Raw genomic sequence first — 26,257 nt, forward strand, 5'->3', positions numbered from 1 at the left:
TGGAAACACAAATTATACGATCTACATTTCTCCAACTTAAAGTTTAAAGCCGCACAATATATACAATCTCTTTTCGCTGTTCCATTATTTCACAGAGTAATAATTTCCGTTTGTTTGCGGTAATGTGATTTTTTTTAATTTCCTTTTTTGAGACTTTAGAATTTTCGTACTTCCATTATCTCTAACCTGCTCTGCATGTGTACTTTGCCAACGTTTTTGAATTCTTTGACGTTCTACTTTGTCATCTACTCTTTGTTTTATTTGCGGACCCGGGCGTGGCTAGATCTCTTGGCACAGACTAGTTTTGCGGGACGTGAAAGTGTCTCTCTGACAAAATAACATCTTGTCTCCTTCTAACCTTCCAAGATTTTTTTTTTGTAATAGAGAGAAATGACTTTAGTGATGAAAGATTTTTTTTTTTAATTATGGGATTTTTTTAGTATTCTGTTATTTTTCCCATTTTATATCAATGATTAATACTGCTTTTATTATACTTAACAGTAATATATTTGTAACAGGCACAGGTATTTTGGAGCGTGGTATATAAGTTTGTTATTGTAACATGTTTGGAGGTATTGTAGGACAGTAGTTTTCAATAACTGTACAAAATGCCGTATTGTATTCCATGGGTTCCAATTTGTGCTCTACGAAACTTTAACAGTGGAGAATGGTCTTACTTGGAATTCATCTACTTAAAGTATGCATATTCTGTCCTGCGCTATATGTAATCTGCAAACAACAGCTATACTTTTCAAGACGTATCATGTGGATTGAGGTAACTGTATGCCATAAACAAATTTTCTGCAGCTCCACACTACCACACACCAGTGTCACAGCTCTTGGAAGTACAGTGAAAAATAAGGCTAAAATAAAGAAGATGTTGACTTGATCATTGAGGAGAGCATATAGAGAAGGTTTAGAACAGGATTTTATTTTCTATTGCAAAGAAAGAAGGTCTGTGGTGGGCTGGCACCCTGCCCAGGGTTTGTTTCCTGCCTTGTGCCCTGTGTTGACTGGGATTGGCTCCAGCAGACCCCCATGACCCTGTAGTTAGGATATTGTGGGTTGCATAATTGATGGATGGAAGAAAGAACATGTAGTTTTGTGGACTTTTGCCCGTTTCCAATATTTTATAAATATTTTCAGCCCAGCAATCGAATTAAATGTTAGGTAGTGCCATATCATCCTCTGCTTTAGATCTGCATAGAGTTGTGTTTTAACTGTTGTGACTGATTAGGGCTGTATCGCTCCCTTGAACCCCTGTCCATGACTCCAGACACCAGGTAAAAGTCCAATAATTGACTTTATTTAAATGCCACAGTGCACAAAGCACCCTCTCCTCCACTATTCATAAACCAAACAATAATAAACACAATAAACAATCCTCCGACTCCCAGACGCGTTGCCACCCTTCTACCCAGCTCAGCTTGCCGTCTGGGAGCTCCCACAGTCCTTTTATCCTGCCTGACCCGGAAGTGTTTCCAATCCCCAGTCCACGTGATTCTTTATCACTTCCGGGTCAGGTACAAGTCCTTCTTCTCACCCCGGAAGCACGTCGCTTTTCCTTTGACGCACTTCCGGATTATAGGGCACAAATAAGTCTTCGGTCCTCCCTGCAGCACCCACTTGCGGTCACTGTGGTATCCAGCAGGGTCATGTATCAAAACTACATAGTCCATGACTCCCTGCTGGTCTTCGGGGCACCTCCATACTGCAGGGAGGCTCCATCTGGCGGCCTGGGGGTATTGGTCGGGATAACGAGCCAGCCAAAGACCACACTGTTTAGTCTTTTTAAGTTCCAGATAAATTAAATTATATTACAGTTGAGTCTGACTTACTTAATAAGGATATGGTGCTCTATAGAAGGATGCACTGAAAAAGATACAAGAGCCTTGGGGGGATATTCATTTTGACAATATTTCCTGCCTAAAGTAAAATAGAGGGAGGATCAGCTATTATAATTTTGGCAATACAATCTAAGCCATCAAACAAGATGCTGTTTAAAAACATCTGCATGTTTACTTATAATCATTATCCTTAGATATTGAAATTGTTATGATACAATAAGCTAAAATTTAACCACCATGGTCTGACATACCAGAGAATTCCCTGATAAAATACAGTTTTATTCAAGTTAGGTAATTCTGAATCTAGAGATCATCTGAAATTCCCCAAGCAGGTTTAATACAAGCAACATTAAGGAATTGTGTGTGTTACACTCAAATCATCACATTATTGGCATAAAGAGAGATTTTCAGTTCAAACCTTTTCCCTTATGATGCCTATATGTCTGTGTTTACTGTTATTTTCTTACCACTTCCCTAAGATTTAATGCAGTCATATAATTTCTTCTTCTTTTCTCTTTAATAAATTAATGTGCCGAAAGTACCTTTTGATATCATGCTGTTACTCATTGTCAAAGCTTTTTATATGTTGAAACAATAGCAGTATCTCTGACGGCAGTAATGCAATGTCTGGTAAAAATTATTTTATGCAGTTTGGAAAGGTGATTAGTCAATGGGCCTGAAAACATGAGATAAACGTACTTAAAACATACCTACATTTGCCAGCTTTTTGACCTTGCTCAAGTCAGATTTTCTACTTTTTGTTTTAATGTCAGTGTTTGACATTCTTAAGTTTAAATAACAACCTGTTCATTAACAATTTGTGAGCCCTTCTTGAGTAGAAAACAGAGGGGTATAAATGCTTTAAATGTATTTTTTCATTCGAAATTAAATATAACAACATTAACTTTGTCAAACTTACTTACTACAGTTTGTAGCAGTGTTTGAGTTTCAGTGTGACATTTTGGTATCATTGTTTGTTAAGTTGGTAAGCATTTGTTAGAATTGGTAATATATTGTTACAGGGGCACTAAGGTTGTTTTATCTTAATCAGTAAAGTATTGACAACTGCTTTCAATTTAAAGTTGACATTGCTGTGATATTTTAATAACCAATAAACAGAATATCCTGCTTGTAGTTCTCCAGTATCTTATGTGCAATTTATAATCCGGTGATTTTAGAATATTGAGCTTGTAATTATAGACACCCTCCAAAATACTTTTGTTTTTCTTTCTTACTTTCTTCCTCTTTTACAACTGCAGGCATGGTACACTGTGTAAAAGAAAATTTACAATGAGTAACTAATTTTGCTTTTTTGCCCCATTTTTATTTGCATATTTTCCCCATCAGTTTAACATAAATCTTGGTAACAAAGAAAATAACTCAAGCTAATGGGAAAACAAATTATGTTGTACAAAGATGTATGGGCTATAGCGTGTGCTTAACATTCTTAGAGTGCTGAAATAGAACATACTGTTTGGTGATAACATAGTTACAGTTAACCTCATTAATACTGTATCTTTTTTACATTGTAAATGACTATTTATACATGTATTGTATTTATATTTATTCTGGCACTTGTGCAGGATTCATGAAGCCTGATAACTCTTTCATCATTAGCCATGCTCACATATTTGCAATCAAATAACGAAAATTACTGTGCTGCCCCCCACCCCAGTGCTTGGTTCACTTTCATTATTTAACTGTTGTCTGGTGTCCTGTAAAACTCATGCCCAACATAAATAGATAACTCAGCCAGAATTTCAGTAACGAAGGCATGTAACAAATGCTGCTTGTTATATACACACTGAGGCATTGTGCCTTTCTGGGCAAAGTTTATACTGATGTCTGCAGATGTATTTGACCTCTTAGGCATGAACTCCTGCTGCTAACTCTGTTCCTAATTCTCTTTTTCATTGTTTATCTTCCTCCATGCTACTTCTGTGACTGCAAAGTGCAAACTCTAATAGCATCATGAAGGACTGGAGGATTGGTAGGTTAGAAAAGGACTGTAGCGGAGCTACTAGACTTAATCTGTGGACTGTGGGGTATGAGCTTTAAGGATACTGAAAAATTTTAGAATACTGTATTGCATTTTTACAATCTATGTTTAGACTGCAACTTTATTATCAAAAAGTAATTATTTGTTAATGAAAAATCAAGTCAACAACCAATATGTGCTACTTGCATTTACATTTTGACCACACCCTTTTAATATTTGGTTGAGACACATTTTGCTGGAGTAAAAGCCATTATTTTGGTGTGTCTCAACTTTGCACAGTAATTAGGAATGGCGTACATCCATAATATGTTTTGTTGTTATTTTTCACCAGCTGATGAACCAACATTTTTTAATTATTTCAGGTTAGGTGGATTGGCGATTCTACATTGGCCCTAGTGTGTGCTTGGTGTGTGGGTGTGTTTGTGTGTGTCCTGCGGTGGGTTGGCACCCTGTCCAGGATTGGTTCCTGCCTTGTGCCCTGTGTTGGCTGGGATTGGCTCCAGCAGGCCCCCGTGACCCTGTATTCGGATTCAGCGGGTTAGAAAATGGATGGATGGATAGTTTCTTGCTGAGGTTGGGACCTTGACTAGTCCACTCAAAGATATTTGCAATTTTAGTCATGTTGGTGGTGTTTTGGCCTTTTGCTTGAAATGATTAAGCAATGAAAGGGTAATCTTCCAAGCTTCAGAATGAAGCATGCTCTTTTGCACTCATTAAACATCGTTTAATGTTGACTTATGTTTATTTTTTATTGTGTCTTCTATTTTTCTATTCATTTTGTAAAGCACTTTGAGCTACATTTTTTTGTATGAATATGTGTTATATAAATAAATGTTGATTGATTGATTGATTGTACTTAATCTGTTCTCCTTCAGCTTTAACAAATTCATAGACTCCACTTTAATGAGGAACATCTTCAGAGCATGATGGTATTGGCACCACACTAACAGGTTTGCACTTATGTAACACAGTGCAGTGAAAGTATGGCCAAAACTCCGTCTCATGCTTATCTGACCTCAAGTGCTATACTGAAAAGATTAATTTTGATATCTTCAGTAAAGGGTGACATACATAATTTAAAATTGTGAAGGAAGTGGGCTGTCATTATTTTGAAATCTGTTCTTTAGAAAGAATGTGAGGATATTGGTAAAAGTTAATTAAGAATGCATTTGCATGAATATTTTTTAAAATGTATTTCAGCAGTTGGAGGACAACATATAATATGCCTCGAATAAGGCATCCAGTATTATATTTAAAAGGAACTCCCTGGAGACCTTCAACTCTTGACAATGTTTTGGAACAGAAGCCATCGTAGTGCTACAGTAGTTAGTACTGTTATCTCATTCCTAGGGTTGTCACAACGGCAAAATGTCAAACTTCGAGAAAAGTGTTTAAATTGAATATTGTTTTCAATACATTATACAGTATATAATGTAACAATAAAAATATTTATATTATAATTCTGTACAAATTAAAATCTTAACATTGATGGAAACAAACAATGGAACATTTAGTCATTTAATGCAAATACTTCAAATACTGCAGTCTTTTGTAAAAGGTAAGCAAAGGTTTGTAAACCATTAAAAGCAAAGAAGTTTAAATCCGGTCCGCAATCTATTTTAAATTGATGAAAATGAATACTGCAACCAAGGTAGTACAAAGAAATGTTATAAACCTTGTTAAATGTTAATTGAATAAATATTGCAATCGTTTTTTAAACAATAAGCATAAAGAAATGAAACATTCAAGTGAAAAAGTGCATTAATGCGGTCTTTTGTGAACGGGAGCTGTGTGTTACTTTTCTGTATAATTATCACTTAAGCTTAGCAATAGTGCAAAAAAACATTTTCTCTTTATATCTTCCAAATTTTCTGCAGCAAAGATTAGCATGTCGGCATGCTCTTCTGTGATGTCATGGCATGCTTATGTTGGGCTACAAATGAGTCTTGATGTACTAAATACACGCTCTTAAGCACATCTTGAAGTTTGAGCACACGGAGTAGATTAATTCAATTGAGTACTGAAAAGTTATAGCACCTTACATTTATATAGTAAATGTGATGAAACATAATTTTAAATTCCCACATCATAAAAGAAAGTAATGCTCTATGACAGCAGACCTTGCGATGAAGGTTTTAAAAATGAGAGTGACTGGCGAACCCTGTTGCCTAATTTGCCCCCGAGTTTACAAGTTTATTCTTATTAATGTTTCCGTAGTTTAGAAATAGGATGCCTCGCAATTTCTTTTGTATTGACTCACTTGCAAATCTGGCATAGAGGCTTGCATGTAGTGTATCTTCTGGTTTAACATCTACATTTGCCACAAAGCCAGAGTGTTTCCAGAGGCCACTCTGGAGGGGATGGAAACCGGGCTACAACTCCAGCCATGGTGAACTGGAAGTGCATTCATAATGTACGAATTAAATCGAAACCATGAAAAATGAGTGTCGAAGTAATTTAAAATGTTAAAATTGATACCTATCAATATTTATATACTTTTGACAAATTTACTCATGACTACCAAATACTAGGTTTGAATCCTGTCCCGGACATTTTGTGTGGTGTTTTCAACAAGACCTTTCCTATGTCTGACTTCTTTCAATGTATTAAAGACCTGCATGTTAGGCTAATGTATTACTCAAAATCAGACCTGGCATGAATAAAAGTATTACATACAGTAAGTATTCCATGTGAAGGAATAGTTCACCATCCAGAGTTGTTTGCCACCTTGCACCTAAGATGGATTAGTCACAGGCCCTGGTGACCTTTATCTGGATTAAGACGGTTATGAATACATACATGAATAAGAGACAGTAGACTGTACTGGCTGGAATGGTCTGTTCTCTTCAACCTAACATCCTCTCATTTTCTTTATCTCTCTCAATCTCCCATTTAATCAGACATTTTTCTAATCATATCTTCTCTCCTTTTCTTTTTCTTATTCTCTAATAGAGTCTAAAAAGGTTGCAGTATGATTTAATATTTGTTTATTACATAAAATAAGCATAATCTTTTTACCATTTTTGTTAGTTGTATGTTAGTATAATTTAACTGTGGAATGCATGCAAGTATTTTCCTGTTTTAGTTCACCTCTTTTTCCTTGCTTGTGAAATGTGTATGTTTTATAAGGAAGGAAGCACTTTATGCAACTCGAAAGATGTACACATTTTTTAGAATAGTTGGTAAAAGTGGAGAGGAAAACAAAATTCTCATCTTTTATATTGAAGCTGTCAGCCATGTATTAGAGCAGGGGTTTTCAAACTCTGTTCTGGGGATCCACTGTGGCTGCAGGTTTTTGTTCCAGCCAGGTTCATAATGTGTGATAAATGATAACACTGGTCTCATTTAATTAGCTGGCATTTTTTCCCTCTTATTCTACATTCAGAAAAGCACAGCAGCATGATTTTTAAATATATAAGACATTTAGAAATATAGCTGTTTTTGCTATAGATTTAAATTCTTAATTCTCTTTTGTTGATTTCATTATATTTTGCCCTTTCTCTGTACAGTTTGCTCCCTTCATTGTATCTTAATAATGACAATTAAAAACTAGCAGAGCAGATACCCAGGCAAACAACACTGAATCGTTAAAGGCTGCAACTACTTCAGTGTCAGACCCACTAATTAGCAAATAATGGATTAAACAATTAGAACACCTGTAAAAGTAGAACAAAAATGTTGTTAAAACAAAAATGTACACCATACCCATGCAACTGCTTAGTACTTTTTATTTATTTATTTATTTTTTTACCAAACTTAGTTTTCTAATTTCTATATTGTTCTCAAAACACAGAATGTGGGAAATAACACATCACTTAAGTAGTCCAGGAGTCTGATTAAAAACAGAAGCTGGTTGGAACAAAAACCTGCAGCCACAGTGGGTCCTCAGGACTGAGTCTGAAAACCCTTGTATTAGAGTATACTTAAAACTACACAAGCATAGATAAGACTTTGTATATATGAACTTGCTGTACCTGCTACAGTTGATTTCAGACAAGATACTGAGATTGCTGTGTCAGTATCAACCCTTGAAGTCTGTTATTTTTTTATTGCTTAAAAAGGCCTAGAAAGTCATAAATGAAATCATTTAAGAGGTACTCGTATAGATGCAGCCTTGCTAAAAAGTGTTTGTAAATATCTTTTTTGTTATTTTGAAATTGTCATGCTGAACTTGTATTCAGTGTCAGTCTTCTCTTGTTCCCTTTTTTTAAAAATATATTCATCTTTGTTCCCGGTCAGCACTAACTTAACATGTTTCTTTAAAGGCCAAAAAAAAAGCACACAAAAACACATCTGAACTCTTTTGTCACTTTGTTGCACAAGCCAATTCTGCTGACTTGCATGCGGTTAAGAGTGAAGAAACAAAAATAAGAGCCTTTGAGCTTTTTGTTTTGGCAAGATAATGTTTCTTATAAGTATACACGTTAAAAGCTACCACAGCAGGAGGAAGCAATTATGACTGTCCCCACTCCCCTGTACAAAAAATGAAAAATGATCTAATAAATAAAGAACATGATGTCTGCAGAATAACAAATGGACTACTGATTATGCAAAGAAAACATTTTAATTATATGTGCAATGTAAAAGTGTGTTTTCCGTAACTGTGTTTAAAGACAAAATGTTTACAAATATTGATAGAAATGTAAATTCTCACTTTTAATCAGGGATGTGAGAGGTCAGAACCTATTTCTGAGCATTGTAGACAATGTAGAAACCAACTTGGACAGGACTACAGCCTATCAAAACAGGACATTAAACTTATTAGGCAGACAGGCACATGTTTACAATATATTTGTCTCTTTATTTATTTTCAATGATATTTTCCCTAAATACTTTATCTAATTTGTTTTAGGTGATGCCTTTCCTGGGAGCTCTAGTACTTTTCTTAGTGGTTATGTTGGAAGCGGGTTAGGAAGCTCCTCAGCATCCCAGGGCACCCCCTCTTCACTCCCAGCTGATGCATCATTCAGAGCGCCCACTCCTTCCAATCTCCAAATGGCACATCTGTGGGCTTCTCACCCACATGAAGGTAACCAGTTTTGGCAATTCTTTTGACACTCTTTTGTCTTAAAATGTAAAAATTATGTTTGAAAATTATTTATATTGTATAGCTTTTTCATTTGTCATAAATTATAATTCGTCATTTTTTAATTGTATGTGAGTTGTTAATGTGCGTCAGATTTTTTTTTTTTGTTTGTTTATTTTACAGTTTGCTATACAAGCAAAAGATGGTAGTTGAATGTTTTCTTCCTCCTTTATGGAATGTACTCCTATTGGCATATTAAACTGACATAGGTAAATTAGAATCAAAGTTGGAACAACAAGTCTCAATGGATTCCTGAAAAGTATTTTTCAGAAAAATACTTGAGTTAATGTATAGTATGTGTGGACAGGCTAAAATCAATTTTAGGAGATAGTAATGTTTCAACTGAATTGTTACAAGAACATTTTTGCTAAGTTTTCCATTATTGCTTTTTAATATTAAATGGTCCTTGTAGTAGTAAAATATTCTTTGTTGTGATATACATGTGTATATGTTATTTTTATTTCTTGTTTTTTAATGCGTAAATAAATGTAGAATGTCATACTGTATATCCTATTCTTCCATGCTTTCTTGAAACAAATTCATCATTGATTCAAAAACTGGGATACTCTGCTTTACTATCTGTTACCTCATAATTTTTTTAATTGGTTGGTTTAAAGTGCAGAATAATATTCTAGACTAAAACAAATATAATTTATCAAAATCTCTCTGATAGACTTGGATTAAAAATCACTCCTAATGTTTTAACAGCAATATTTATAGCAATGCCAGATTGAATAAAAGCTGGTTATAATATACTGTACTATAGTACTTGCATGAAGACTAATTTTACTCAACTGGAAGAATCTTCTTACACCACAATATAACTCTAAATTATGAAAAATGTAATTATTTTTACGGGGATCTGTTCAGGTTTTGTTTCAGAACTCCACAATATCTCATTCATGTATTTCTAAACATGCATGCCAGGCCCATACCGTAATGAACCTTTTTATTTTATTTGTTGTTTTATATTCTATATAGAACTATTTTAGGCAGTGCTCTCCATTTGTACAGTTCTCTTAGTGAAATGTTGTTTTAATGGTGACATTCATGGATTGAATTTTATGTGTTGATTGAGTTGTAATAATATAGTGGTTAGTGGTACTTCTTCATAGTTCCACAATGCTGTGTCTGAATCCTGGCTTGGGTATGCCTTTCTGTAATTTGCATGTTTTCATTGTGTGTCTTCTTCCTGTTGTTCTACCTTTCTTGCCACATTCTAAAGCTGTACAGATGCATAAGTGAGACTGGTAACTAAACTGGACCAGTATGAATAAGTGTGGGTATTTGCATGAATGCTGTAGTATGACCTGGCATACCTTGTTGGTTTCCACCTTGCACGCAGTACTTTGGTTATAGACTGTGGGCCTGATTGACAATGATTTGGACAAATGGGTTACAAAATAAAGACATGATGTAGAACCAAGTGAGGATGGACTGAAAGATGGGGTTGGGGACTCTAAATTGTGCCATCAGTTTTGGCTTATTCCCTCTCATATGTTAAGTTATTTCAAAAGTCCCAATATACTCCTATTGAATGTATGCTTGCATGTGCATTTTCAGAAACCAGTGAGCTCTCATAATGTAAACTGTAATTAGGGATGGGATGTTGTAATCCTCCATTTTAGTGCCGATACTGATCATGGATTTCTTGTTACTTGTTATGATTTCTTGGCTGATTCTGTTACCAGTTTTTTATTTATTTTTTTTGCTTTTTATTAAAGTGTACTTTGCTACACTTATAAAACTTTGGTACTTTTATAATTAAAATATAGACAATAGGTGTTACCTGTTCATTTTTTATTAACAAAATGAATTTCTTTAGGCTTATTGTTCCATGATGAAAACACTAAAATAAACATGATTACGTTAAATTACGTAGTTGTTTTTTTTTTTAACTTATATTTAAAGAAAATGTTTATCCTTAACACATACGGTATAAAAGAAAATAAAGTTCTTTTCATAATTCTAACCATTGTATTAATTTCTTTTGTAATGTTACATATTCTCACACTTTGATTAATTTAATTGACATTGGCAGTTAAACACTGCTTAAATATGCATACACTTATAGTTTAGAATCATTTTTAATCGTGATCTACAGCCTTTTTTTGCTGTTCAAAATATACATTTACTCTACACAGTTTTTTTTAACAGTGTACCAGCTAGACAGTCTTATTTCTTGAGGTGTAATTGTAAACACAGATTACCATTTTAATTAAACAGTACTTGTTTCTTACCAAAAGTAATGCTGTATGAAACAAATAATAAACACAGTACAAACCCCTAAAAAAGCTGTTCATAAAAAGTTTCTCAAAAAGATACACGACTAAAATGCTTAACAAATCTACAAGTACAATGAACAATATTTGCTTTTAAGCTAACAAGCCTCTACGTTACTAAGCAGCTATTTCAAATTCTTCTGTATCTTTTCAGTTTCTAATTGAAAATGTGAGCTGCTGTACTAAACATAGACTTGCTCACTTTCTAAACTCAGACAAGTAGTGTCCATTTTAGTTAAAAGACAAAATAAAAAGGTCTAAATTCATTAAAGTAGGTTTTCCTGCCATTTGTCTAATTATACTGGATGACTCATCCAATTCCTTTTTCTCAGTATATTACTCCACTTTCTTTAATGTAAAGGGCAATATTCCAATTTTCTGTCTGTCTGATAAAGTCTGCCTTGCTGCTGTCTGTTTACAGGAAGTTCACAGCCAAAAAAAAAAGACCTATACATTAATTAACCTAAGGCAATACCTCACGTAAAACAGCAGTGCAACTAAATTATCGTAAAGCTTAAAAAAGCAGATGCAGAAAAAATAGGTTTTGTGATCAGCCAGTTAATTCATAATCACAAAAGCTAAGAAAGGGAATTGGAGACTAATGGTAGATATAGAATACTACTTTGTTTTAGGTCTCTTTTAGAGTCTAATTACTCTAGTTAAAGCACCAGAGTTTTTGTCAATTCCGTTTTGTGGTTTTAATTTAATATTCTGTTTGAGATTTGTTTTTATCACAGTGGTACTGTATTTTGTTAAACTTTTTAAAATCTTTTTTGGTTAAGGAAATCAATTTTTCTCTCAAAAAATAATTATAAAAGTTGCATTTGCCAAAAACTTGTGGTGATAGTAGAATGAGTAGATGATGCTAAAGTGAGCTTTTCATCTGCAGCACATGAAACATTTTTATACTACACTGCAACTGCCTAACCAGATTCTGAAAAAAAAATGAAGACTAGAATCCATCTGCACAATCAGTGTACCAGGGAATATTGGTGTTTTGACATAGTGTTAGTAACTTTTAATTCCTAAAGTCACAATAATGTTTCATTCATTGCACAGTGACAATAGTTTGGTAATATAACAGGATGCTGGGAAGTAAAATAGAATAGGAGAGAGAAAGAGTCACTTTGATTGCCAAGCTTCTATTTCTGACTAAATAACTAACAGAAAGTTGGAATATGAATAGCCCAATGAGCTGCTTTAATAAGAACATACCAGATTAGAAACAAAAATAAGCCTGTTTATTGGTTGGGGTCACTTGTAGTAATATCTCATTCATTGGCTACCATGGCATATCACATAATCTCTACCTTGTAGAGGTGTGCACTTAGACAATAAAAAATGTAAAGAATAGCAAGTAAAGATATTATAAGGAGGTAAGTATTTCATGTATCCGAGCATATATAACATGCTTTAACAAATCAGAAGGTCAAATCACTGGCAAGTTTCGACTGCTATTGAGCATAGAAGCAAATTGATAAGTGAATTCAATTAACTTTATTTTTTTTAAATAAAATTTTAACTCAATTGTGCACTTTTTTTTTTTTTTTTTAATAACTTTCCATCCACAGAACCAAGCAGCATGAACATAATTTACATTGAAATTAGCCGGACATGCTTTCACTCCTTCTTTTGTAACATGTTCTTTCATTTTAAGTTGTTTAGTAATGACCACTTTATACTCTTTGCTCTGAAATAAGAGTAGCAGCCCCTGTAAACCTGCTAATGTGCATAGTGCACTTCTGAATATTTTGTTTTGAAATCTACCATTTGTTTAGAAAAGGCAAAGCACAAAATGGAAGCTTTCAAGAGCCGTTCAAAGCATTGCTGACATTATGACTTCCTTAAACATGTTATTTGTGAATCATGTTTCCCTGTAAATTATAGACTTGGTGTAGGAGCAGTTGCCCCATCTTAAACTGCTTACTTGCTTCCATGCAGAGGGTGGTCTGTTAGCTTAAAATGGAAAGGGGGAAAAACACAAAGGTTCTATGTTGCCTCATCCAGAGAAGGAAACTGCAAATGTTTTATCATATAAACAAAAACAACTTGCACTTCTAAACTCTGAAAATATGTTAAAACTGCCTATTAAAAGGTGAGTTACTTTATGAACTTAAACATGCATGAATATAAGAAGTCCCGTAACTTACTGAGGTATTAAAACAGAAGTATTATATAATCTGTGAGTCCTAATTTGACCTTTTCCTTAGTTTACTATGATTACTGTTCTACATGAAGTGCATTGTTTGGTTTGCTTTGTATTTTTGATGCTGTTGTAAAGCTGTTTGGTGATCGTGCCTAGTGTGAAATTTTACTGACGTGAAAATGCCTCCCCTTCTTTTCATTTGTTCTCAAAAAATCAATTTTAAAGTGAACCTGGTTCACTGTAACATAGTTATTTGTGAAGGTCTAGGCAATATTTTTTTCCTTTTCAGCAGAACATTTTTTTTCTGTTCAATACAGTATTTGGTTTGCCATATTTTAATAATTAGTCTCATCATCTTGGCGACCACTTTTTAATGGGACATCCATTTTGTTAACACCAAATGGCCTGGTCCTCCAAACATGTAATCTTGTGGCTGCAACAAAGTATAGTTTAGAGCAATTATATGTGGTGAAACAATTTAATTGTTGTTCCACTAAACATTAGATTGGAAAGATGCATGGTCTTTCTAGCTTTGGTAGTAGTAGGACTGTTGGTAGCACTCCTGGTGGTTCTTGTATCTGTGAAATGACTGCTGTCCAGAAATGTTCATATAATACACTTGGTAGAGTTTACATGTGATGGGCCAATTTAAAAAAAAAAAAAAAAAATCCATGGAACGACAGTTCTTTGAGTGAAAAATACCTTGCTAATGAGAGAAGTCAGACAAGTATGGCCAGAATTAAACTAACAGAGTAGCAACAAAGCCACAAGTACTCACTACAACAGTGATGTATAGAAGGATATATTTTAAAACAAAGTGTGTCTGATATTTAAAGTGAATGGGCTACAACAGCAGACATCTGGCTCTCCATACTCCGTCTACCTAAGGACAGAGCACAGAGGCTATAGTGGAAGTATGAATAACAAAACTAGATGATCTAAAGATCAGAAATGTTACTTGGTCTGACAAATCTGGTTTGACACATAGTTGGCAGAGTTAGAAGTTTGCATAAACAGCATGAATCTGTAAATCCATCCTACTTGCTTTTATCCTTGCAGAGTGGTAGTGTGCTGGTACAAGGAATGTTTTTGCTAGGTCTTTCAATAAGCAAGGAAACATTATTTAATTCTGCAGCTTCTCTAAGCATTGTTGCAGACCATGTGCATCCTTTTATGGACACAGGTCGCCTTTTTTCAAACTAATATAAAAACACATACCATTTTGAGCTGGGTCTACAAACATGACAATGACTTTATATGACTGCACAGTCTCCAGATCTTGATCCAATGGGAAACCTTTGGGATGTGGTGGTCCGAGATGCTTACAGTCTAAATATTTTGCCAAAACCGAGGTGTCTTGATATATTCAGTGTGCACAGTCATCCCTTAAGAAATGTCTTATTTAATCCATGGCACTAAGAGTCCTGGCTGCTCTGGAGGCAGAAAGGAATTATACATATTACTAGACAGGTGTTATCTGTTAAAGTTATGTTAAAGTATCATCTTCGTAAAACGGACATCATTTTGCTGTTTTATTATTTGTTTTTATGTCTTACACCTTCTGTTTATGATTATGGGTGTGTTTTTGTGGATATCTGAATACTTGCACACCAAAGTGCATCCTCTTGCTGTCAGCTGCCATTATTTGTTGAAGTTTGTTTAAAGTTGGTCTTCTTTAGATTCTATTAGTGTTCTAATCCAATTATGCAATAATTAACACTTGAACTACTTAAATTATTTCATAGAAATATTATTTTTGGTTAATATTTAATTTAGCATGCCACCATCCTGATGCATTTTTGCATCATATTAGTATAACATAAGATAATTTTTTAGTCGGTGGAAAGAAACGGCTTTGGTACAAATTTATCTTAGAATCAGGTGCATTATTGTAAGTGCTCTGCTTGTTTGCTGGCTTTCTCATTATAGTTGCACATGGTCTTTCTGGTAATATTTGTTAATGTGACCTGACCTTTGTCTATTCACCTTCATGAGGCCTTTTAGCAATTTATGCTTCGCATCTATCAAGTGGATGGCCTTTATTTCGTGTAATTTTTTTGAGGGAAGCAAGATATTAATATTACTGAAGTGTTTGTGACATGTATACAGATTGTCAAAGTGTTGGACACAACATTGTCTATTTTATTTTGCAATGTAAATAGACATTTACATATACTGACATAAATGTATTTGCTCCCTGAGCTCTTCATTATTAATTTTAAGTGCAGAAAGTGTAGTCTCCATTGTAAAGCATCAATGATGGCACAATATTTGTTTTTGTTTAACCTTTGAGGGCAACAGAAAATTGAATATGTAACATTTGTCACAACAGTTTGTGATATTTATAAGAAAAGCTTGCAAAGCAGAATATGTTGCCCACCCTTTAGTGTAACAAACCTATTAATGAGCTAGGTGTTTGACACTCCTTAGATGGTGGTGGTTGTGGTATTGGTGGTGGTAATAGTGGTATTGTCACATGCATATAGTACACTGAAATTCATACTTCCATATATGGCCAACATGGTCAATGTGTAATAGGAACTGACTCTACTGCAATAGACTTACTTTGTTAGCACTGCTAAGTGCAACACATGGTATTACAATGTAAACTGTAATAAATTGTGAAAAAAATATTTTTGCAATAGCTGTGTACTTGAATGGAAGTGTCTAGTATGTAATCAAAGGGAAAGGACAGCAAAAGTACGGTCTCTTGTCTCTGTTTCCACATAGACCTACTGTGCAACTAAGAAGTACGCACTTGCACTTTTGTTTTCTCTTCACTCTGAAACGGTAGCAATGCTAAGAGCCAAACATTTTGGACTAGTAGGAGGGGGTAACATTTTACCAACAAAGCTTACCCAGATCACTTGACCAAGTTTTCTTTCCATAAAACATTATCGACCATTTTAAATTGAATGTAATGTAAATGAGGCTTTTATTTATGGCCTATTTCAGATGTGTTTAAAAATATACCCAAAAATTAATTTTTGTTTCTAACCATTTTATTGTTGAAATTTTTTATTGCTTTAAGTAAAATATTCAGGTCACTTTACTCCTTACCATGTCTCTTTTCCTGTCAGTGTAGGCAAGCTTGTGCAAAGTCAATAGAGATGAGATTTTTACAACTACATCTCGGGACACGCAGTGGAAATTGCATGCTGCCCATAGTCAACTAACATGGAGGCATCAAAAGGGTTGGGGGGGAAAAAAGACCAATGTCACAAACTGAAAAAAGTCAACCTGAAATTATTGTGTCCCGCCAAATGATTAAATTTAATGGTTACATACTGACCTATTTTATGGTTTGATGTTAAAAACTACAAAAAGACATGTCATGAAAAAATATTAAGCATCATAACCACTTCAGACCTCCTGGTCTCCCTAACAAATGCTTCATCTGTCAGCTACTTAAAATCAGTAACTTTGAGTAATTCCTAAAATTGTATAATCTTCTTAATGTTTTACATATACATTGAACATAAGTAGAGCATATTATACTATATATACTACATTTTTAGTTTAATGAAGTGTAGACGTTACTGCTATATTAAAAAATGTTTGGATCCACTCAGAATTTTTGTTTAATTGATGATTCAAATATCAGGAAAGTTTATTTCTCTTTATTCAGTGGACACTTTCTACTTCTGGAAATATGACACTTAAACCAATTTAACATACCTGCAATTTAAGAGTTAACAATGGTGAGCATAAATATGTTGCTTTATTTTGTAGTTGCTCTTGTGTGTCTTTTTTTCCCCTTTTGCATAGATGACCCCAGGAAAATGTTATGGTCAAATAAAAAATAGAACTGTGGGTTTTGTCAGTGACAAAGTTAATAAAATTAGTAAATTGCAATTTATTCATATTTTGATTTTAATATACCGGTACTTTTAAATTGACTTGCAGTGCATTAATGGAGGTTATATTTGCTAGGATGACAATGGAACCAAATTGGGATAACAGTGTGCAGAAATACATATACTCACTTTAAATTATCTATATCCATGTTTCTTGACTCTGAAGTAAATAATACTACTGGTCAACAAAATAGATCAAAATTTGGTAATCTATATTTATAATAGCTGGTGAATCTTTAATTCATATTCTCTTTAGTTTTGCATTTATTTAGTATTTTAGATCTGAACACGAGGCCTATTTTTCCTTGTGTATGCTTGTAGCTAAAGTCGGCCAATAGTATTTATACATTTCAAACTTGGTTCTTAAGTTGTTTTGAGCTTCTTTTTTTTTTTCTTTTCTCAAAGCAGGATTTCCTCATTTGCCAAACTCCCTATATCAGAACCCTTACATTCCACTTGGCCATTTGGATCATTCACCTGGAACCCCACTCCTGGCCCAACTTGGGCAGCACAGCCTGTTTGAAGCCCAGAAAGGTGAGTATGACCTCAGTCAGTCACAACCAAGCCAACATATAATGCCTCAGTTTTGTGTAAAATCTTCCTAGCTGACATTAAGAAATTTGAAAACAGCTGTGTTCAGTTTGCTTTAAACATCTATTCTCACAGCTGCTAATGCATATTGCTTAAACATAATTTTTGGGATATGCGTATGTGCATATGATATTTTGTTTTGCTTTCCATGATAATTTGTGTTTCATTTTCAAGACCAATGCATTAACAACATAAGAAACAATAATTTTATTAGCAGTTTAGATACATTATTTAAACGAGAGAGAGAGAGAGAGAGAAAACTATCTTTGTCTTTTAAGTATGTTTTAAAAATTTGGGGACTTGAAAACAAACGCAATTGTTTAACTTTGAAGGCAAATGACACATGAAAATCATAAAAGAAGGGCAATAACTTATTTTTGAATTGTTAAAAAATATGATGGTGTGCTTTTGATTTAATTTCATTAAAGATCTGAGTTTTGGACTGGTATGGTCTTGGGGCATAGACCAGGATATCTGCATAGCTATTGCGGTAATTACCCATACCTTGTAGGTAATCTTTGTTAAGCTGTGAAAAAAATACTGTGGGGTTTTACCCAGACATGGGTGTAAGGATTTGTAACACAAGGTGGACACTGAGAATGCACGTTTCAGTTATGTTTGAATCTAGTACCCTTGTGTGATATGTAAAGGATACTTGAGCCATCACAGTCCATCTTACCCTATTATCCTTTTAAAATACTATTTACAATTGAAAGTGTACTTTTCCTGGATAGGAAAGCACAAAACAGAGATGATATGCTGCTTTACAAGCTATTCAAATTTAAGATTATTGTATGATGAGATTCTTGCTTGCATGCACACAGAAAAAGTATGTATACAATGCAGGACATTCACACATATGGTGCCTTGAAAAAATATTCAGTCCCAAAACTTTTTCCACATGAATTATACATAATCATAAACCATTATAAAATTAAATTAAAAAAATTAAGTGTCAATTTGTAAGTATTCATCCTTTTTGTTCAGTATTTATTTGAACCACATCTTACAGTTAATAGTACATCAAATAGTATTTTTGGGAGTCTAAATTAATTTTGCTTAATTGCAAATATTTGTCTACTCCTCCTTGCAAAATTGCTCAAGCTGTGCCAGGTTATTTTGGGGAGCTCTGGTGGACAGCAGTTTTTAGGTCTCACTAAACATGCTCAGTTCGGGGTTAGGTTCAGGACTTTGACTCTGGTCACTCAGGTACATTATCTTTATTCATTTAAAGCCACTTCATAGTTGCTTTGGTAGTGTGCTTTCAGTCAATGTTCTGGTGAAAGTTAAACTCTGTTCCCTGTTTAACCCTACGGGGAGAGTAGGACAGCTTTTCTCTCCAAGATCTGTCTGTACTGTGCAGCATTCATTTTTCCATCAGTTCTGATGAGATTGCCAGTATATGTTGCAGAAGAGCATCTACACAATATGATGTTGCTGCTACCACATTTTACAGTTGGGATGATGTTACCTGGCAGACGTTAGTTGTGTACCATTTTGATAGATGTTAGAAAGCCATCATTCCCTTATCCCCTATACCATAACCCAGTCTTGCACTCTTGGCTTGGAAATGTTTTTGTTGATTTAAGGCAAACTTCATTATTTGAAAAATTATCAAAATGCTGCACCTTTGTGCTTTAACTAAAATAATAATTAAGCATTAATTATACAATTATCTTTTTAAAATCAATATGCATTAATATTTTACATTCATTATTGTCATTGCCTCATAGTTTGTTTACTTGCTTTTTCAGATGAAGTATGTTAGGCAACTGTCATCCTTCACTTGCATTGTGTTGCATACTTTCATAACGTGACGAGATTTTTATTTTTTGTTTTATGATTTTAGCTAAACAGCCTGATTTAATTTGCATACGTTTGTTCAGGTTTACCATTAGTTACCATACTTTTTGTTACTTGTTTCCTTTTATAGCCCAGTAAATTCTATAATTTGAATAGGCAACTTCAAAGTTACTTTTGTGGTTATGGATACAGTACAGGTATTTGCATCTTGCTGTGAATCGTAGCGCTGCTCTGTTTTTGTGACTGCTTTTATCTCTGGTTTGGCCTCTTTTCTTATTTTCTATGGATACTGTTAAATCAATATGGTTACAGTATATTTTTTTATTTGGTTAATTTTTCCCCCCTATAGTAACTGGTATAAAACCTGATACTTGGACACATTATATAGTTCTTTCCCAGTCATCATGAGGGTAGAGTTTTGTGCAGCAAAAAGTGTATTCTTTTATCAGCTAATTGTTTGTTTGCTAAGTTTATACCTGAACAATTTAATTCCTCTCATATATGAACAGTAGTTTCTAACTTTTTTTTTTCTAAAAGATTGGTTGTAATATTGAACACCATTTCATTTCCCTATTCAGTATTATATGGTGGAACCAGGAAACACTTGTTAGAAATGCTTGGATTGTTAGGTGAAAGAGACATATGGTGAACAGATATCCTGTCCACAGTTGATTTCCACCTGAAACCAAGTTATTTTGGCACTTTCACAGAAAATTAATGGATTATGTAAATTCAGGGTTACTTTGAACTGACAGAATAAAGTTTAACAGTGATATATAGGTTTCAGGTGTTGCCTCATACCTTCAGGATATTAGGATCAGATCTTAGCATTGGCCCCCTCTGTTTGTACATTGTCTCAGTGTGGGGGTGTGTGTGTGTTTTTTTTTTTTTCTTGGAAAGGTAGAGAGGAGTGCTTTCTCTGGATAATCTAGTTCTATTCACGTCTAAAAGATGTTTGTGAGGATCCAATTGGTAGCTGTAAATTTCTTCAGTATAAATGAGTGTGTGAATGCCCTTGAATGAGGTCTGCAATAGACTAATGCACTTTCCATAGTTGTTTTTTTGTCGTCTTTGCATTGGTTCTGGGATTGCCACTGGCACCTTATAAACCAAGAAGCTAGAATATTGTGCTTCTGCAGGTTTAGTTGATAGGTGACTCTAATACCATTTAAAACCACTTTATGCCCGGGACCCAAACAAAAATAACATTGATTCCAGGTGTCTCTTCCTTTGCAAGCAAGAACTGCAAATAACAGCCTGCTTCATCCTGAATTCTAGCACTAGTAGAAAAGGGTGAGAAAAGACAAGATATTCTGTTAGTGAGCTAGTTTTGGTATTGGCTTAAGTTGATATGGCAGGCTTGTTTGCAGGCTTCAGTGTATAGGGTAGTGTTTGTATACGATTCAGAAGGCATGGGCAGCTTTTTGTATTGGCTCAGCATTAAAATGTGCCATGTATTAGCTTTTCATACTTTTGCTAAACTACTGTAAACAGAGAACATCTCCTATATTCAGGCATGGGTATTCAAGGGACCCTAGGTATTTAAACTTACAAGGTAAAGGTAACTTTTTATTTCTAAGATGCATAAGTAATGGAAAATAAATTTGTTGCATCTCCTAATCTGCTAAACTGTACTCCATGTTAATAGGCCTGTTAATCGACTGTTTTTTCATTCTTAATGTAAGCTAAATTTTTTCCTCTTTATGTACAAGATGTAACTGATGCAGGACAATGTATGAATAATATCTGAAATGGTGATCTTATTCTACTGGTCTGTTTCATTTTTATAATGCTAAGAATTGTTTGCAGTTATTGGCATTTATTAAAATAATCAGAAGAAGCCAGTATGAAGCTAAATAATGATAAGAACTACATTCTATTTAATAATGAACACTGACAGATTTTTAGGTTTATTTTTTCAGAAATAATAGGTGTTGAATTCTATGTGTGTTTACTGTATTTATATATATATATATATATATATATATATATATATATATATATATATACATACTTGCACATAAGTATTGAAAGTATTTCTTTGAAGGGTTTTGCTGTGAAGATGAAGATAACTTATGACTGTTAATGTTTTTAGAAGAGCGCACTGTTAACAGCACATGAAAACTCATTTTACATTGGTCCACTTTTCTGATGGAATCAGAAATTCTTGCAGATGTATTCCACCACAAGCATTTAATGATTCAACATGGAGTAACACCACATTTAAAATAATCAGACATGTCCTTCAACATATCATTGGTTGAAAGGCTTAATAATTATGATTATTTTAAAAGTATGCAGTTTTTACACGCTAGTATTTTCTGTAGTTATGTTGTTTGTTTGTTTGCTTATTAAATAACCTCTCAGGGTCACTGTTCCAAATTTGTGGCTGCAGTTTATATCAGATTTCATTGACCCTTTATATAAGGTGGTGCTTACCAGCTTATATCTTAAATATACTTCCACCAATGTCTGTGTAGACTTCACACCTCATGTAGTATAAATCTTGCATGCAGTCTGTAAAATAAATGTAACTACTTAATATCAACAACTCACACCCTTCCCTAGTCACAATCTTTTGTAGATTTTCAAATTAAAGATAGCTGTCTTCACAGATGATTACTATTATTTCTGTTTTGCATGTTTTAAATAGAATGTAAGAATACTTTATGTTTGTTTCCTCATACAAACACTTGTGATGTGTGATAACTTTTTGAAAACCTACTGACATTGTAATTGTCCCATCTTGCTGTTTATTAGGCAGATACCTCAGAGTACAGTTACTTGTTAGAGATTTAGGATAACTCCATTGCTGTCAGCAATTACCTAGGGAAGGCTATAGACCACGTCAGATGTGTTTTTGAACATAATTGGTGTTGTCTTGTTCATAAATAAGGTGGCTTAAGTTTTTTCTTATCATTTTGCTAAATGTTGATGCTTGGACCAATGCCACCATAATATTATTAGGTTTTGACATTTGTTATTTTTGAGTAATATAGCATACTGTGCTTGTGGTATGCTAAGATACATTTAATGTCATTAAAATGTCATTTTAAGTAAAATATAAAAGGAGTGTTTTGGGTTTCAAAGATTGTCGTTATGAATCTAAAATAGTTCTAAATTAGTTCTCTATCTTGTGGATTAGTATGATTCTGTTATGAGTCTACTGGAGGAAAGTTGTTAAGACAAATGTGAAAGATCGACAGGTTAATGAGCACAGCATGCAAATCTGTTTTACATATGCCTTTTATACACAGTGCATATTCAGTGAGCCACTTTGCATACTGATTAGTGTTTCATATCTTTGCCTGTTTCACTTTCCCTAATTTAATTATTTGTGTTTTTGTTTTGCTAAAACAGAGGTGTTTTACTTACCTGGCCAGTCAGCCTTACATCCACATTCTGCCATCTCAAGGACAACATCCACTCACAACTCAAGTTCTCTTCTACGGGAGAAGGATGTATCTTCATCACTGCCTCTATCCAAAGGTGGAAAGGAGTCAAACAAAGATACAGTTAGGGAAAAATCCTGCCGTATAGATCTAGGCCTTTCTCTCCCACGAAAAGAAAGAGAACGGTCTAAGGATGAGCCAAGACCCAAAAGTGTAGTTGACCTCACTCAGGATGCTAAACAAGACAATGAGAGGAAATCTAGTGGCTTAGACAGGACTCTTAAATGCGTGGAGCGCACATCACCATTTTGCCATGACCACTCCCCCAATTTGGGTGGTGGGGAGCCAAAGTCTAAGAACCCTTTGCAAACATCCTCTTTGAATAACTGTAATAATGGGGGTGGTAGTTCTTCCATGAGATACCTGGGCACTGAACAGGACAAAGGCACCAAGGACCTAAGCCGTCATGATGAGAACATGAGACCCTCAGTAAATGTCCATGGAGACAAGCTTAAAAAATGTGATACAGTAGTAACTTCTGTTGGCACTTTACATGTTTCTTGCAGTTGCCCATCTTCTCATTGTAACACTTCTCAACCTCCTACAAGAATGGTTTCTTCAAACACATTCCCAGTCAGTAATCATACTCAGTCCAACTTACATACCCTCTGTTCAACTTTTAAGGAATCAGGAAGGGAACATAAAGTAATTGCACCCACATTTGTGCCTTCAGTTGAAGTTTATGATGAAAGAAACGGGCCAATCCAGATAGCTTCACAGGCCAGAGACAGTAAAAATGACAAACTAAAAGAAAAAGATGGGAGTAAATTAGGAAGCTCTACAACCACCAATGAAAGGACACTTATAGAACCGATAAGGCCACCTCATGCACACGATTCTTCATTACATGGAGACATTAAGAGGATGGAAGTATTAAGGGAAGAGGGCTCAGTTATAAGGTCAAACTGTGGAGCACTAAAAAGACCATCATCCTCAGAATTATTTTTGAATAAAACGTTGCATGGCACAGATTCGAGAGATTTGCTCTTAGCCACCAACATGTCCAAAGAAGCTATTAAAATGGGGCTTGAAGTCGAAACACATAATCAAGAGAGAGACCGGATACAAAGAGCTGCCATCAGAGATTCTGGGAAAATATATAATGGAGTGGATGCTTCACGAATTCACATAGAACAGCCCCAACTTAAAAACGCTGCCTCTTCTGAGTCAAAGTGGAAATCTTTTGAAATGAGTAATTATGCTACTAATCAGATGGCCACGCTTGCTGCTCAGCATGTTCATGGAAGTAAATCGGAGGAGGACATGAAAAAAGTGTACATTGATCCTTCTGGTCTTCAGAGATCTTCTGTAGTTGGAAGTTCAAGGAGCTGTTCTGAAGTATTGCATCCTGGCCCCCATGGAGAAGTTTCTGCCATGCAAAGCTTGATTAAATATAGTGGTAGCTTTCCTAAGGAGACTGGAGTACGTGCTAACAGTGGGCCAAAGAGTCCTTTTGGTGGGCTTGGAAATATGAAACTAGAAGCTAATCCATCTGCTGTGTCAAAAATTCAGCATCTACCACCCCAACAATCTGGAAAACAATTAAAAAGAGACCCTGAGCGCCCAGAGAGTGCAAAGTCATTTGGCAAGGAGAGCATCAGCTCTCAGGGAGAAGTGGAAGTAAGACATCCTCCAGTTGGTATAGCCGTTGCTGTTGCCCGGCAGAAGGACAATACAAACAAAGCCAATTCTGGCCTAGAGAGGGACCACTCTCTTCCTCTGGGAAGCATTAAAGGTAAGCGCTATTTAAGTCTTAATTCTGCTTGATTTTTTTTTTTTTATAACATCCATATGCTTGTTTAAAGGTTGAAACTGTGGGATAGTGGTTAGTAATTCTATCTCGCTTTTGTAGACTAAGTTTAAATCCTAGGCAAGCTGCTTTCTAAGTGGAGTCTGCATGTTCTGTACATGTCTCTGTTGGTTTATCTAGTTGTACTCCGATATCCTAGAAAAGTTAAAATGTATGATTTTAAGATAAATGTCAGTATCAGAAATGTCTGGTGAACTAATGGTGATTTAGTGTAATCACACATTCATATTTACCATTAACCATAAGACTCAAAACTGAAATTTGGTTATTTCCATGTAAATTCCTGAAAGTCTTTCAAATAGAACTTATTGAGCTTATGCTTAGGATTTAGGATGTGCTTCTAACTTAAGTACAAAAGGAATAACAACAAATGGGATGTCACCGGTTTATAGCTCCAGAGTAGGGTCTGAAAAGTTGTACAGTATTTGAAAAATTGTTTCCTCATTTTTTTAGTATTTGAAGGCCCACTACTTGTTGTCTGTCTGTTCATTACGGTTTTGGTCATGATGTCCAATATGTAATGTAAGATGTGCCTTTAATGTGTAAAAATACATGGTGGCCAACACCATGGGGGAGCAAAAATTCAAACACGTTCATTTTTTCCTGAGCAGCTGTGTAGTCATTCAACAGACTAGACATCATGCAGCCTGCACAGCCCAAATCTTTGTCTGCAAAGTTAGCTTGTTGCTAGGGTCTTCACTGGCTACAGAAGGCTTTGCCAGCACAGGAACAGTTTTCTAAGTCTTTCAGTGACTAAGACACTGCCTGCCTACATTAAATGTAATTTACTGAGCAGAACTAAAAGCTGCAAACAAGGATTGAATTCTAATAGGCCTTTGGGTTTGTTGCTAAGCAATCAAAATGGCCTTGGGAGAGAGAGCGAGAAAAAAACATTAATTTATTTCCTCTCTTGTGCCAGAAGCTTTAGTAATAACATTAGCTTGCTTTTGGTGAGAGAAGAAGGTTTTGAATTCAGAGTATTTAAAAATGCAAAAGCAAGCTTTAGATAACAAATACGTAGTATTAGTCAAGTAAGATTCCAGAATTTAGGATACAGGCTAGGTTGCCCAGGAAACCAACTCGGACCTTTCATCTGTGCATACTTGATTATGACCTATATGTTTGCCTCATTAAATATAGAAAGCAAATGTCTATTCATGGATGAAGACAAAAGTTTCTCCACTTCATCGTATTTTTCTTATATTTTCATTACAACATGCAGTGTTATGACTTAAAAGCAACAGGTAATCAGTGAATTTTCCTATAGGTCAAAACCAAGACAGCTAATGAAGCAATCATGGAAAATTTAAATTAAAGATCCTATTAAAGGGTGTCAAATGAACTTTGTAAAAAGTCTTCTGAGAAAATGTAAAACTTCACAGGA

The 26,257-nt window shown here is 34.7% G+C and overlaps 1 protein-coding gene across 8 annotated transcripts in view; it reads left to right on the forward strand.

Moving 5' to 3' along the window:
• Positions 1–26,257, forward strand: part of tnrc18 (trinucleotide repeat containing 18) — a 138,340-nt gene that overhangs the window by 41,967 nt on the left and 70,116 nt on the right. For 6 of the 8 annotated variants that reach the window (XM_039776506.1, XM_039776505.1, XM_039776511.1 and 3 more), the window contains exons 3-5: positions 8,699–8,875; positions 17,623–17,751; positions 22,972–24,798. In XM_039776506.1, coding sequence (XP_039632440.1) covers positions 8,699–8,875; positions 17,623–17,751; positions 22,972–24,798 — 2,133 coding nt within the window. The remainder of the gene's footprint in view (positions 1–8,698; positions 8,876–17,622; positions 17,752–22,971; positions 24,799–26,257) is intronic. The other 2 variants (XM_039776509.1, XM_039776513.1) reach the window with 1 other exon arrangement.

The sequence above is a fragment of the Polypterus senegalus genome, chromosome 13 (genome assembly GCF_016835505.1).
Source record: "Polypterus senegalus isolate Bchr_013 chromosome 13, ASM1683550v1, whole genome shotgun sequence".
Classification (NCBI taxonomy): domain Eukaryota; kingdom Metazoa; phylum Chordata; class Cladistia; order Polypteriformes; family Polypteridae; genus Polypterus; species Polypterus senegalus.